The sequence below is a fragment of the Ochotona princeps genome, chromosome 2, assembly GCF_030435755.1.
Source record: "Ochotona princeps isolate mOchPri1 chromosome 2, mOchPri1.hap1, whole genome shotgun sequence".
NCBI lineage: Eukaryota > Metazoa > Chordata > Mammalia > Lagomorpha > Ochotonidae > Ochotona > Ochotona princeps.
In genome coordinates this window covers 120,444,309-120,460,680 of record NC_080833.1, presented here as the reverse complement: position 1 = coordinate 120,460,680, position 16,372 = coordinate 120,444,309, and the positions used below count along the sequence as shown (strand labels likewise).

General features: G+C 40.6%; 1 protein-coding gene across 1 annotated transcript in view; it reads right to left on the bottom strand.

Moving 5' to 3' along the window:
• MAEL (maelstrom spermatogenic transposon silencer) overlaps window positions 1-16,372 on the bottom strand; it is a 36,017-nt gene that overhangs the window by 6,652 nt on the left and 12,993 nt on the right. Inside the window, exons 6-8 of the mRNA XM_004589150.3 lie at window positions 7,209-7,333; window positions 5,774-5,828; window positions 5,510-5,651 (exon numbers count right to left, since the gene is read on the bottom strand). Of these exons, the coding sequence (XP_004589207.2) occupies window positions 5,510-5,651; window positions 5,774-5,828; window positions 7,209-7,333 (322 nt within the window). The remainder of the gene's footprint in view (window positions 1-5,509; window positions 5,652-5,773; window positions 5,829-7,208; window positions 7,334-16,372) is intronic.

Genomic DNA, 16,372 nt, shown 5'->3' with positions numbered 1-16,372 from the left:
AGGTCAGACGGCAAGAATGGCTGCCATCCTAAAAGCAATGTGGGATTCTGCCTCCAACTTACTATTAAACTCCCTTGTCTGTTTTCCAGACAGACGGTTAATCCCCACTGAACAATACAGAACACTTACTAGACTTTGTGACCCTTACCTTTTCAAATCCTCATTAACACACACATAAAAGCATAATAAAACATAATGCAAATGAACATACAAAACAAATAGAGGCATTCTGTCTACATATGTGGTCAGATATTCCTTTACCTTAACTGGAAAATACAAGAGAAAGTAGAAAAAGCATACAAGTTACAGATTTAATGAAATCTTGAACTTTTTTTCAAATTTTAAAATTTGGGTTTTAATATAGTATAATACTATCATGTCTGTCAGAGCTGAAGAGACTTCATGTCACACTCAAAATACCTAAAGACAACAGACATTCAGGGAAGACCTGCAATATGAGAAAGATGACAGTAGGAAGGCTGCTCTCAGGAATGAGATCATCCAGGGAACAAAGGCAGGCTAGCAGCCCTCCCCACCAAGCAGCTCCAGGAGATCTGTGCAGCCGTGGCCTGAAGGATCCCTGTTTCTTGCCTCATTTCTCTTCCATTCTTATCCCCATTGATGATGGCTGCAGGAGCAGGCCGAGGTACCGAGACCTCCCAAGTGAGCCGCCTCTGAGTTGGAAAGTGTCTCAGAGCCTGCCGGTGTTCCTTGCAGAGTATTCCTCTCTCTGCCTTTCTAATCTCATCCACACACTGTAAGGCCCATCAAATGCAGAGGACTTGGCCTTCTTTCACCTTCAATGGCCAGCATGCAGTGCAAGCAATAGCGGACTGACACCTTCAAACCTCTCCACAAAGCTCCAGGCCTGGGCTGGACTTGCTCTTTTCTCCCCGCTCCATCCAGTTGTTTTCTGGTATCATTCCTTTCCACTTTGTCTCTCTGTGTCTACTTCATCAGCAAGATCCACCCATTTTTGCTAATCCAAAATCCACCCATTCGTATCTGCCTCTACTGCTGTCACTGTAGTGCAGGTCATTGTTTCCTGGATTAGAGGAATTCCCAAATACTCAAGGATCTGTAATTCCTTTCTTGCCTTTAATTCTTCCACTGAAAACCAAACTCACTTATTTCAAAAAAAACCTCATTTGTTCCTTATTTGGTAAACTTCCCTCCTGTGGCTAACAAAGTCTTATGTTTCAGCCCTCCTCCTTTTTAAGACTTCTATTATTCATTTGAAAGATAAGAGTTGGAATGAGTGACAGACAGTGCTACCATCTCTTGGTTCACTTTTCCAATGGCTGGAGCTGGGCACACGGAAGCCGGGAGCCTACAGCATCTTCTGGATCTCCCATGGTGTGCAGCAGTCCAGATAACTGGGCCGTACTCTGCTGCCTTTCAGGGTTCATTCGCAGACAGCTGTATCAGAAGTACAGCTGGGATTCGAACCAGAGCCCACATGGGATGCCAGCATTGAGGTGGACACTTAACACGCTACACCATATGCCAGCCCCACTCTATTTCTTCACCCTCATCCTCTTGCTCACAACTCCCCAGGCACACCAATGGTCTAACACTTCCCAGCAAATCCCAAGTCTCGATCTCAAGCCTTTAAGTTTTCCCATTTTTTTTTTTTTCCTGGCTATATCCTTCTCCTCTTTCAGTTCTCAGCATTCTTGTCACACTCCTAGAACGGGTCTTGTATCATTCTGTAACGTGGTCCCCTTTCTGCACACTCTTTTCTATGACAATATACTGTCCATTTCTTTGTTGGCTCTGTGTCACAAGCTAAAATTACCATTTTCTTCATTTTCTTTGTTTACTGTATACTTTTTCCTATTTAACTGTTAGTTTCATGAAGACAGGGACCATGTTACTTTTTGCTCAACACTGTACCTTCACTACAGTATCCCGTATAAAAGAGATGATCCATAAATGTTGCTAATTAAGTAAATGCTGTGATGTTTAAGTCAGCAGGTAATTAACAGCAAATTTATTCCAGGACAATTATGACAAGAAGCATGCGGAGACGGATCTATGTAAAAAGTACAGAATAGTCTCCAATGTAACATGACAATTAATAGCCTGCTCAATTAAGACTATAAAAATCACTTGATGAAACTGCACTTTCGTAAATACAAAACATTCCTAGCTTTAGTGACAAAACCAAGCCAAAACCTTACTACAACAAAGTCTTCTGGTAGGGGTTAAAGAGTCTCATTTATACTAGTACTGTCAAGACTCTAATCAGGTTCCATACTCCTTAACAACTTAAAATTCCCTTGTACCATATGGTAAGCTGGAATTTTAGATTGTTAAGCTCAGTTGTAGACAGATTAATTCTGCCCAAACAGTTGCTACTAGGGCAAGTATGGTACAGTGAGTTGAACTGCAGCTTGGGGTAACTGCATCCTACTTGAGAATGTCTGGGAGTAAGTTCCATCTCCACTTTTTTTCTTTTTTTAAAGATTTATCTATTTGTTTATATGGCAAGTCAGAGACAGAGACAGGAGAGATTGATGCCCTATGCACTGGTTCACTCCCCAGATGACCACCACAGCCAGTACTGGGCCAGGCCAAAGCCAGGAGCTTCATCTGGGTCTCTGACATGGGTGGGTATCAGGGCGCCAAACACTTGCAGCCATCTTCCCTGCCCTCCAACAGGCCATCAAAGGGGTAGGCTGGGTGGGAGGTGGAATAGACAAGGAACAAATCAGTGCCCACATGGGATGCCTAGCATTGCAAGGGGCGGTTCCACCTACCATGGCACAATACTGGTCCTGGTCCCATCTCCATTTCTAACCCAGTTTTCTGCTCCTGTGCCTGAGAAGCAGTTCTTCAGTTCCTGCAACCCATGTGGGAGACCTGGATGACATTCGTGGCTCCTGGCCTTAGCCTCATCCAACCAACTGCTGTGGCTGCTTGGAGAGTCAACCAGTGGGCAGAAGCTGAATCTCCTTCATCTCTCCCTCTCTGAGGCGATTTAAAAATAACTAAATAAATTCTTTCTAAAAACACTCAATTACACAACAGTTTCAGCTCTAACAAGATGTGATGGCATACACTATCTGAACAATCAAAGATTAAAAAATGTAATCTATGGGGATCTCTCAAGTGCTATACCCTGAAAATAACACTCAGCTGCTTTCAATCACAAAAACTGATTATATATTAAGTTAATAAAACCAAAAATAAAAAAATCTGAATGCCAGTCCCTACTATGAAGTAGAAATATTATCAACATTCCTTGATCATAATGCAAAAAACACTAAAATTCACTAAGAAAAAAACCAGAAAGACTTTTTAATCTAGATTGTAAAAGCTTTATTTCTAATTCCTTCTTGAGAGTAAAACAACAAATTCTGGGGGCTGTGAAAAAACACAAATATTGTCTTAGACTGTGTTAATGTTAGTATTGTGTTAATGGCAGTACGGTGACTTAGGAAACACACTGCCATGTTCTGGCATACAGAGGCATGAGGAGAGCAACTACATGAAGTCTGGCTTAAAAAAGGACGTTTGAGCAGCCTGTATCACAAGCAGTAAGATATTGTTATGTAACCAATGAGCCAACAATCAATGACAGACTGCTTATGATCTACATCAAAGAACTGAAAAGCCTGATATGGTTTTAATATCCTATGTTATTCCAATAACGGGTCAGGAGAGCAGAGAAATCTTCCACCTTCTTAGCGTGTGTGAGGAAGATGTTAAGTATAACCTATCAAGATTGTTAACAGGTAATTTACACAGACAGCAGACTCGAATACGCATTAGACATTAGCAAAATCTATAAAGGCATACAGTGGGTTCCAAGAGCGATCCTGACAGCCTCTTAACAGGAGGTCATATGCACAGAGCGGGGGGGGGGGGGTACCCCAGAGTGGAGCAGGAAGACAGGAGGAAGCTTGTATCCCAACCCTGGAGACTCCCGGATCCTCACCAAGGACTATCAGTACGGGCAACAAGGACTACATCCCAACTGCCAAGGAGACCACAGGGACCTGGAGTGCCCTCACAGGCCAAGAACTCTGAGGTCATCCATTCCCTATTGGATCTCCCACACGGGATGAAGAAGCCCAGATCCTTCCTCACAAGGTCTGATGTCATCGGAACAACAGCCAGGAGCCCTGAGCGGTCCTCAGAAACAGAAGAACAGTAAACTTCCTTTGGGACTCGGGAGAGGAGCTTTCTCTGGTCCTAACTTAGTTCCAACTTTAGCTCCCCACCCTCTCTTGCAATGATCATCAGGGTCGCTCCGGAGCCCCCCAAAATTAGACCAGATAGACAGAGACCAAGGAAAGCTTAAAACAGACAGCAAACAGTCAGCTTGGATTCCCATATACCTTACTAGGCAGGACACACAAGATTAGTTACTCCTCACAAAGGTACTGAAGGTTTCTCTGCACACTCCTCCTAAAACTGTTCTGCTCTTCAATTGTTAACATATGGATGTTCACGGTATAAGCCTGTTTGGACTATGCTAAAATTCACGTAGTTCAGTAGAAATCATGCTTGAATACTATAAGCTACTAAATATAAAAATGAAAACAGACACGAGACAGCCGATTAGTACCCTATAACTATTTTAAGGTGTATAGCAGCCAGTTGTGTATCAACTAAAATTGAGATGTCAATGAAGTAGTTACAGGATGTGGTTAACAACTTGCGTTTTCTAACATATTGGTCACTCAATACCATGTCAATTAACTTCATGATGTTGTAAATTGTTGCTGAAGTTGTACTCCATTGGGAGGGGATGATATTCTGCCAACTCTACTTTCAGACCAGGGATGGTTTCCCAATGAAACTATTGAATTTATCTGGACAATAAGATGCTGGACTCTCTGCTTGGTCGATGCCCGCAATGAAGCAATCATGACTGGTTATGATCTGTACTACTGTAACAATATGGAGGAATTCATTATGGGGGATGGTTTGGGGGAATCCCAGAGCCTATGAAACTGTGTCATAAAATGAAATAAAAAATATGTTTGAGGATACTTTAAAAAGTTCGTGAAAAATGGAATTACAAGATAAATTCAGTATGTGGGAAAGAATTTTGAGGCTTATGCAGTTTTTCATAATATGTATTTCCAATGAACATTCTGAAGTACTCCTGTATGTTTATAATTACAGAATATGAGAACAGTGTACTTTGTACAATTCTTGCAACTTTTCTTTAAGCCTTAAATTATTTTATAAAAACTTTAATTTCACTTACATGTCCCTTTATACATAACAGTTCTATATAATAAAAAGTCTGTCTAATACATTCTTTTAACAGTACGGAAGTAGTAACTGATAAGAAAGAACACTCAGTTTATCTGGCAGTTTTTAACAGCACACAAAATGGCTATATCTGGAAATCAGTGTTAACTGTATTCACGGAAATACAATACTTTCAAGGTTTCACAAGAAAGTACCACATAAAAAGGCAAAACAGCCAATCCTACTATTTCTCAGTTCCGAAGTCAAAATTACCTCATTACAAAATCACTACCCATACCTTGTGTTGCTAGAATAATCCCACATGGCCACATCTAACAGGCTTCGAACCCAGGTTTTGGAGGGCTCCTTGAGGAATTTCTTCTGGTAGATCCCCACTACGAGGTCCTCTACAGTGAGAAGTTCCAGATTCTGCCTCATTTCTTCCATTATTAAATAGAAAAAACATGTACAGTTAATTTGGCCACCAAAAACATGTTTATCAAAATGAAAACACATATAGAATTTGCAAGGTCCCTCTGCCATGACCCAGAGCTTCACTCGCCTGATGTCTTCGCCATATGCTTCAAACACCAGTTGACCCTGGCTCTGTCATCAGACTGCAGAAGGGAAAGAAAATTACTTGCATTTTTTCCTTGTTTTATTTTTAATTAATGCTATCCTAAGTGGGGAGGGATGATTGGAGCAAAACACTGAAGTGTATGATAACCAAGTTAGAATTATTTTTAAAAAGGACATTAGAAAAGACTACTGCTATTAATTACCTTTATACAGCAATATTAACATTTTTAAGAAAAAGAAAGCAAATCTTAATGTAGAAAAAGGAAATCAATCAATATTCAGAAAGAATCCGGTATTATACTCAGTTATTGGTCCATAGGAAGATTAAAATTCAATTCTTTGACTCCTGGTCTTGAATAATTTAGGCAAAATAGATACAGTATCTAAATAATATAGAAATGGGAGCAATGGATTGCTACAAAGTCTGCATAAAAGCTAAACTGGCTTGGAAGGATAGATGCATAGATTTAATCATCCACCTATCAGGGTAAAAAAAAAAAGCACTGTGGATATCTCAGAAAGGGAAATTAAAATATCATGGGATCAGGGCTGGTGCTATGGCACACTAGGGTTAAGCCTCTGCCTGTGGTGTCAGCATCCCTATGAGCACTGGTTCGACACCCAGCTGCTCCATTTATGACCCAGCTCCCTGTTAACATGCCTTGCAAAACAGCAAAGATGGCTCAAGTCCTTGGGCCTCTGTAACCACGTGGGAGATCTGGAAGAAACTCCAGATTCCAGACTTTGCACTGGCCCAGCTCCGACTATAGATGCATTTGTGGACTGAACCAGCAGACAGAGCCTTTGTGACTCCTCCTTACTCTGTAAGTCTGCCTTTCAAATAAAATATTTTTAAAAATCATGGAATCTACTGAAGGAAAAATACAGCCCGCTATTGCAGTCTCCAAAATCTCTTTGGAATCAGAGGATTATAAAAGGCATTATACCTAATTATAATGAAACAACTCAGAATGAACATTTTTTGTCTTGTTTTTAAAGATTATTTTTATTAAAAAGTCACATATATAAAGAGGAGAGTCAGAGGAAGATCTTCTGTCCTCTAGTTCACTCCCCAAGTGGCCACAAAAGCCAGAGCTGAGCCGATCCAAAGCCAGGAGCTTCTTCCAGCTCCCACGTGGGTGCAGGGTCCCAAGGCTTTGGGCTGTCCTCCACTGTCTTCCAAGGCCACAAGCAGGGAGCTGGATGGGAAGTGGAGCCACTGGGATTAGAAATGCTGCTCATATGGGATCCTAATGAATGCAAGGTGAGGACTTTAGCCACTAGGCTACCACGTCAGGCCCAGAATGAACATATTTTAATACACATAGCTAATACAGAGACAAAAAATCTTTCTTCCAATATCTTTCATGTATCTTTTATCTAAATGGGTATTTCAAAAGGACTTAACTAGAAATTACCTTGCAGTAAATGGGTGGCCAGTTCCCTGAGTTTGGATGAATGAACCTATAGAGACTTTTTAAAACAGTTGCTTGGTCACACCCAAATTCAAAGTTTGAAATAGGAATCTTATGACTAGAATCACCTGAAGAAAACAGAAAAAAGTTCAAACTTTAGCAAGACAAATATGATGGGGAAAGTTATGCAAGCAGGAGTACAAAAAGAAAGCATTGGTTAACTCATTTAAACATTTGTGCCAAGTTGATTACATTGGTATTTTGTGTATTTTAACTCGTAATCTTGCAATCACTCTATGAAATAGACAATATAGACATAATAAAAAGGCAACTGAGCATGACAACAGAGATGAGCAGTAGTTAAGAGCTGGTGAACAGTGATATTACAACTCAAACCCAGGTTCAGTGAGCAAGCCTGCAGTGCTTTCACTATTTCTACACAGCCTTCGATGAATGTTCTATCAATAAGGTTAGAGAACTTAATAGTAATAATGACTGCTTTTTAAAAGTAGTTTCTCAATATATCATCTTGGGCCAGCACTGTAGTGCAGTGAGCTACGACACCAAGAGCAATGTTGGTATCCCACACTGGAGCACCATTTTGAGTCCCGGCTGCTTCATTTCCAATTCAGCTCACAGATAATGTGCCTCTGTCACCTACGTGGGAGTCCTGGATGAACCTCCGGGCTCCTGGCTTCCATCGCGGTGAGCCTGGTCATTGCCACTAATTTGGGGAATCTGAATTTGATAACTCTAAATACCTCATACAATTGAAATGATATATTTCCCTTTGTAACTGGCTTATTGACTACAAGGTTGATCTGCGTGGCAGCATATTGCCAGAAGTTCTCAGCTTTCCAAGGCTGTAAAATTTTATTCTCTTTACATTCATCTTTCGGTACCTTAGCTATTGCAAATAATGTTATGAATATGTGCGTACAAATCTCAATTTGAGTCCCTGCTTTGATTTATTCTGGGTATGTACCTGTACGTAGGAATTGCAGGAACAAAAGGTAATTGTTTAATTCTTTTCCTATTGAGAAACTGCCATATTAGCTTCCACAGAGGCTCTGTACCATTTCATGTCCCCATTAATAATGCGCAAGTGTCTCACTTTCTCTACATTCTTGGCAACAGTTGTTGTTTTCTTAGTTTTTAATTACAGCCAACCTAACGGGTATGATGTTGTTTCTCGTTGGGGTCTTGATCTGCATTTCCCTCGTTATCAGGGGGCTGAGCACCCTTTCCTGTGCTTGTTGGCCATTTGTAGACCGTGTTTGGAGAAATGTCTGCTCAGGTCCCTTGACTTTTTAGTTGGTTTCTATGGTTGATTAGGAGAATTCTTATATATTCTGCATATTAATTCCTTATCAAATGTAAATTGATTTTCTCCTGATCTTTGGATAATCTGCTCACTTTCTCAACAGTGTCCTTTGATGCACAGTTCAATTTTGATATAGTTCAATTTTTCTATTTTGTCTTGATTTTACTTTTGGTAACATATGCAAGAAATCCATTATCATGAAGTTTCCCCTGTTCACTGTTAAAAGCTTTATACTCTTAGTGCTCGAGTGTAGGTCATTCATTCATTTTTCAATTATTGTTTGTATAACAGATAATGTAATGACCCCACTTAATCCTTTTGTATGTGGAAATTTAGTTGGTCCAGCATGAAACCAAATACAATTTTCAGTATGAGAATGCAAAAATAAATAAATAAATAAATAAATAAATAAATAAAAGTAGTTTCTCAGTTCCAGGAAAAGTCAAAACAAAACAATGGGCCAGGTAATTTTCAGATCAATCCTCTAACAAAAAATAAGAGAGCTTGAGTATATTACGAACACACACACACACACACAGTAATTGTTAAAAGACACAGACATTCAGAACAATAAGAATGACTAAAGGGTCATCTGCCAACTCCAAGAGGGGATTGGGAAGGCCGAGTCGTGTGCATTTCACAGCTGGAGACCAGGACTTCTAGGCTCCCCAGGTGTCTAAGAAGCAAATATAAAACTATCTGGAGGAAGAATCTATCATTGTAAATCTCAAATTACTTTGAAATAATGTTTTTCCCAAATATTACATATGAATATCAGATACACAAAAAAGAATGAAGATAAAACATGCTGAAAGATACTTAAGGGCACTCCAGATAATGAACTGCCTATAATGTTTCAAGTAAGTATGCTTATGATTTAAAAGATCAAATCACAAATTTCAGAATATTGGAAAAGATTTTTTAAAAAGCAGAAATAATTCAACTCATCATAACAGACTGGGGAAAAGATGAACATATCTAACACCTGTGCTTCAGAGATGAAAATAGTTGAGGAAGTACTGGCCTAAAGCTTTGGAAAGGAGAAACAGAACAGAATCAGACATGTGGGTTTTATTCTCACCAGAGGACATTACAAATGTTCCAGGACTAAGAAGCTAAGAAACTGGAAAGTCTTTCAACAGACCTAAAGGTAGGAAAAATTTAAAATATTCTTCTCTTATTACTTATGTAATCAATATTTATAATTAAAAACATATTTCACTATTTTCTGGTTTCTGCATTTATGCTCTGATGTCAACTGCGAGTTTTACGGATGATCCTTTGGTAGTAACCTGTCCACCTTCCCTGTTTTCCGACAGGCATCAACTAGAAAAATAATAACTGATCCTTATATTAAAATTTAAAATTACCTCAATGCTTAAAACTGGACTAAGGAAAGATGCTCACTTGCTACAATCTTCCACCAGATGCAATCATGAATCTTACAGGAATAGCAAGCTTTTATGTATGCTGTTTAGCACTCAAAAATGATTACCGAGAGGAGATCCAAGATGGCTAAACAGTGGGAAACATATTGACTTCAGCTGCAATATGACATGCGGGAAAAGGCGAGGGGGATCACATTTCTAAGGGGACTGAAACAAATTTTCAATGGAGAGATGGCGAAACAGTCCAGAGACGCCATAGGACAGTGAGGAAAGAGGACATACAACGTTGCTGCAGCTGGAGTCAAAATCTTCCCAGGTCAAGGTGGGAAGAAGCCGCCAATGTCCGGCCACTGAGACAGAACTCCAGTCACCCACTGACTGACTCCAGCCTGGTGACCTGATGGGGGTCTGAGTCATTGCCTGCCTTTGAGAAAGGAAGCCACATTACCTTCTTCCTTTCTTCCAACCCTGCGGAGCACCGACACAGCTACCAGAAGCATTCTGCTAGAAGCCACATGAGGGCAAGCTGCAGGACAGAGAAGTTTTCTTGCAGCCTGCCACTGCGGGGTTTTAGGCCTAAGACCTGATACCCGACTCACTCTTCATGGCCCAGGAGATTCCCCACTCAGTTTCCGGAGATTGCCCATTCAGTTTCTTGGAGCTAGCCCAGTAGCCACTCATTACAAAGCTAGATCCATCATGAAGAAGTTCTTTTTGTATTTGCAAGTCCATGGTGTTATGAACCCCAGAAGTCCCAGCAGCAACCTTGAATGCCTTGTGAGAACTGGGAGTAGTTCATCTTGCAGAACCAGTGCCTTGAGAACCAGTGCTGTTCTTGTTGACATCACAATGTTTAGAGTAACTTGTACTTGCTTGTGTAGTGTACTGTGCTGCTCTGCTTCAGAGTGGCTACAATGATTCCCCAAACCTGGGGCCCATCCTAGGAGACGTGGATAATGCCCCCACTTTACCCTGTAACACTGGCATGAATTTCCTCACATCCACTGGGACCTAGGGAAGAACCTGCTAGCATTTCACCCCTCTGGACCCATCCCCATCAGCGCAAAATCTCCTATATTCTTTGCAGTCACCCTGTAGGGATGCAGCAGCATCCAGCTCACATGCCCTAGCCATGGAACTACACCTAGTGGTTTTATAAGCCCCAGTATCAGTTGCACCTCCTGGCAGGATTTGAATAAAAATCCATTCAGGTTACACAATCCTAGAGCTGCAGATATTGGTACAAGTCCCAGCATCATTCTGCCTTGCTATTAGGACAAGGGTACAGCCACCTCTGCGTTCCTTGAATAGCACAAAGCTTTGCCTATCACAGACCCCAGAGTAACTAACACTGAACTCTCTGGAACTGAAGATACATAACCTAGGAAACACAATCACCCCAAAATCACATTTCTATGCAAACTGCGTATCAGACCGCCATGTCATTTATAGACACAGCTGATACTGACTATAGCAAAAGACTTCACTTCTAGGATCATCCCAAATCCAAGCCAAAGCAACAAGCTAAGTGATACCCTGATTTTATTTAACATGAACTTTTCCTACAAGACCCACTTCATGAAGAAAAGCAAATTATGATGCCAGATGTGTAGCTCTTAACACAGGGACAAGAGGAAACAGAGTCAGGAAGCAGCACACCCCCAAATGGACATGGCAGTTCTCCAGAATTAGATCCTGATCTGAAGCAAATGTATGAAATGCCAGAGCAGAATTCAATACAGTGAGCAGACTCACTGTGACACAAGAGAATACAGATAGTTTAAAGAAATGAGAAAATAAGTGACATGAATTAAAAATTTGCTATGGAGACAGATTATTAAAAAGAAACAAATTGTGGAGATGAAATCTTTAATCAATGAAATAAAAATATGGCAAAGCTTTACCAGACCAAGTGGGAAAAATAATTTCAGATGTGGAGCATAAGATTTTTGAAATAACCCCCTCAGATAAAAATAATGAAGAGAGTCTTGGTGAAATATGGGATATCATTAAATGACCACACATTCCTATTTTAGAGATTCCTGAAGGAGAGAGAAAAAAGGCACTGAGAACCGGCCAAATGAAGTAACTGGTGAAAATTCAGGTCTTAAGAGACAGGGTCAGCCAGGCAGGGGAAGCTCAGAGCACCCAGAAAGACTTAACCAAAGATTTCTCTAAGGCTCATTACAGTCAAACTATCAAAAGTTAGGTATAAAGAGAAAATTCTAGAGACAGAAGGAGTATCAAGATTTCACAGCAGAAGCCCTACAGGACAAAGAAAATAGAATGATACACCGCACGTCTTAAAAAAAACCATTCCAACCAAGAATATTACATCCAGCGAAGTTATCCTTTAGAAGTGAGGAGAAATAAATACAGTGTTTTAAATATAACCTGATCATTTTTGCAACAAAATGGGCCCAGCTGGAAACCATTATGCTTACTGAAACAGCCAGTCCCCAAAGACAAGCATCTTGTATTTTCTCTGATAATACACAGAAAATAAACACACCTATAAACTCTACAAAGGAGATTAATATGCTGGGAAATAATAGATGTCTACAACATCTTTATTCTCAACTAAGAGGATTCCATTATTTTAAATTATACCTTTACGTTACGTTACGTTACGTTATTTTCCCCCTTTTCCCGCATTTGTCATGTCATGGTGAATGACAATTCCATCGTAATAACACACGGGTAAGAGGAGTGGGGTGTCGGGGAGAAGCAAAGAAGAAAAGGAATGATCCCCTATGGATGTAATTCTGTATTAAGGGGAAGATACAAATAGGTCCTTACATATACTAGATGTATAACCTAGGTTATGTATAAATTTTGAAGGAAATCACACATTAAACATCATGAAAATAGCAAATTCAATAGAGCAGGTACAATCAGAAACCAGTCAATAAGATGACAGGTGTTAGTTCTTATCAGTCAGTGCTAACCGTGAGTGTAACTGGATTAAATTCCCCAGTGAAAAGATTTAGGTTGTCTAGATAGAGAAATTCGATTATATGCTGCTTCCAAGATAACTCACTTCACAAATAAATTGAGACTGAAATTAAAGAACTGGATAAAGTTCTATCAGGTAAATGAAGACAAAACCAACAAGGAAGATAGCTAACCTCGTACCAGACAAAACAGACTTTAATTTAAAAAACTATAAAAAGAGACAGAGGGGAACATTGTATTCCAATTGTGCTCATTAGTCTAGAGGGCATATCATTCATATATACGTACCCAATACAAGACCATTCAGATTATTCCGCAAATATCATCAGACAGAAAGAGAAAGAAAGACTTCCACATAAAAGTGACTTGAACAGACTACTCAGACTACTCATCACTGCACAGATCATCCAGACAATTAAAACGTTAGCACAGTGGACATTTTCTAGGAGAGATCCTATATTAGGACACAAAGTCGCAATAAAATTACAGTCTGAAATCATGCCATGTGTCTTCTCAGACCCCAAACGAATAAAATACAACAGTAAGAACAGAACATTCACAAGCACATGGAATTAAACAGCATGATACCAAAAGACCAACAGGTCATTGAAGAATCAAAAAGAAAATAAAAAATTCTTGAAATAAACAGAAATGAAAATATAACACACCAAACCTGTGTTGGGGCCAGTGTTGTGATGCAGCGTGTTAGGCCACAGCCTGCAGCAGAGGAATCCCAAATGGGTGCTGCTTTGAGTACCTGCAGCTCCACTTACGGATGCAGCTCCGCACTAATGCATAGGGGAAGGCAGCAGAAAACAGCTCAAGTCCTTGGGTCCTTGTACCATATGGGAGACCAGGGAGAAGTTCCTGGCTGCAGCATGGCCTAGCCTAGAGTGTTGCAGTCATTTGGAGACTGAACCAATGGGTAAAAGATTTATGTCTCTCCTTCTCACTCTTTCAGATAAGTACACACATCTTAAAAAGAAACAAGCAAGCAAGAAACCAACCAAAAAACCCTGTGGCATATAGCAATAGAAGGAATAAAGGCCTCAAATCAGGGCCTGGTGTGGTAGCCTAGTGGCTAAGGTCCTCACCTTGCATGCACCGGGATCCCATATGGGCACTGGTTCTAACCCCAGTGACCCCACTTCCAATCCAGTACTGTTTTTGTGGTGTGGGAAAAGCAGTCAAGGACAGCACAAGGCCTTGGGATCCTGCGCCTGCGTTGGAGACCCGGCAGGAGACCTGGAAGAGGCTCCTGGCTTCAGACTGGTTCAGCCCCAGACATTGTGGCTGCCTGGGGAGTGAATCAGCAGACAGAGGGCTTCACTCTGTCTCTCCTCTCTGTATACCTGACTTTCCAAAATAAATAAAAGCCTCAAGTCAGCAGGAAGGAAGGAATAAGGACCAGAACAGAAATAAAATTAAAACTACAAAAAAAGCTGTTTCTTGAGAAGATAAACAAAATATAGCTTTAGCCAGATTAAGGAAAAAAATAAAAATAGATGGAAAAGGAGACACTACAACTGATACCACTGAAACACAAAGTATCATAAGAAATTACTATGAAAAACTACATGCTAATAAACTGGAAAGTCTTCACTTGATCTTAGCCAAAAGGCCGAGAAGCGATAAAACTGGAAAGTCTTGAGGAAAACTGATAAATTTCTGGACACATAAAACCTGCTAAAATTAAATACAGAAGACATAGAAAACTGAAACAGACCCATACCAAACAATGTGACTGAAGCAGCAATGGAGTCTTCCTTGGGATCAGTGTTGTAGTGTAGCAAGCACAGCTGTTACCAGTGATGCCAACAGCCTATAAGGTGCCGGCTCATGTCCTGGCTGCTCTACTTCTCACCCAGCTCCCTGACGACTGCCTGCGAATGGCAGTGAAAAACAGACCAACCACTTGGCCCCTGCTACCCACGGAGGAGACCTGAATGAAGCTTCTAGCACCCAGCTTAGGCCTGACCCAACCCTGGCCATTTCGGTCTTCTAGGGAGTAAGCAACTGGATGGAATATCATTCTTTATAACTCTGGTTTTCAAATAAACAAATCTTTTTAAGTCTTCCATCAAGGAAGACCACAGAATTCTGTGAAAGATTTTAAAAGGAAATGCTTCTTTTTTTTGGGGGGGGGAGGGGGGTGTGCAGGAAAATCTCCAACACCATGGTGAGGAGTGACTAATCTTTGTGTCCCACCCAGCAAGGCATGAGCCAATCCACGCCAGCTCTTTCCTGTCAGATTTCAAGCTCTACTTTCTGTTGTTTGTCTATTTATTTTAGGGTTTTTTTTTTTTTTAGTTTGTATGATTGTTTGTTTGCTGCGAGGGGTTTTCGAAGCGATCCCGATGGTCACTGCGAGGGAGGGCGGGGGTCCAGAGGTGGAGCCAGGCTCGGACCAGAGAAAGCTCTCCTCCCTGGTCCCGAAGGATGTTTATTGTTCTTCTGTGTCTGCGGACCGCTCAGGGCTTCTGTTGACAAATATCTTGTTAGAGTTACAAGCCAGTCTAGATTATCCCAAAATTTGCCAAGATCAACAAAATTACACTTCAACACAACAAATGGCTAAATACTAAAATGAAATAGACACGAGACAGCAGAATGGTACCCTATAGCCTTTTCAAGGTATATAGCAGCCGGTCCGGTCCTGTATATAAACTAAAATTGAGATGTCAATGAGCTAATCATAGGTTGTGGTTAGGACTTGTTTTTTGGTTTGTTTGTTTGTTTGTTTGTTTGTTTTAACATACTGGTTACTCAAAACCATGTCAATTCCATAATATTGCAAATTGCTGTTGATGTTATACTGGGACTCTTAATTGACTGTGATGATATTATACCAGCTCTGACTTCGGACCAGAAATGGTCTCCCCAAGAAACTGTTCAACCCATCTGGACAATAAGTAGCTGGACTCCATGCTTGGTGTATGTTTGCAAGGAAAGAATCTTGATTGAATTTGAACTGTAATACTGCACCAAGGTGGAGGAATCCACCAGGGGGGAGGGGAGGGGGAAGGGTGGGGGGATTCCCAGAGCCTATGAAACTGTCACATAATGCTAAATATTAATAAAAATATATAAAAAAAGAAAAAATAAATAAAAAAAAATAAAAAAAAGGAAATGCTTCAGCACATTTTAAACTATTAAATAAAATTGAATGCGATGAAACTCAGCCAAACTTTGAGGTCAGCATCAATGATACCAACACTTAAAAGGACACAACGTGAAAATTACAGACCTACATGCTTGACGAACTCAGACACAAAACCAACAAAATATTAGCAAACCAAATCCAAAACCACATTGGATTTATCTTAGGTGGTTCAACATTAGCAAATCAAGAAATGTCACAGAGCCCAGAGCAGCGTGGCCTAGCGGCTCAAGTCCTCGCCTTGAACACGCCGGGATCCCATATGGGTGCCAGTTCTAATCCCAGCAGCCCCACTTCCCATCCAGCTTCCTGCTTGTGGCCTGGGAAAGCAGTCGAGGAC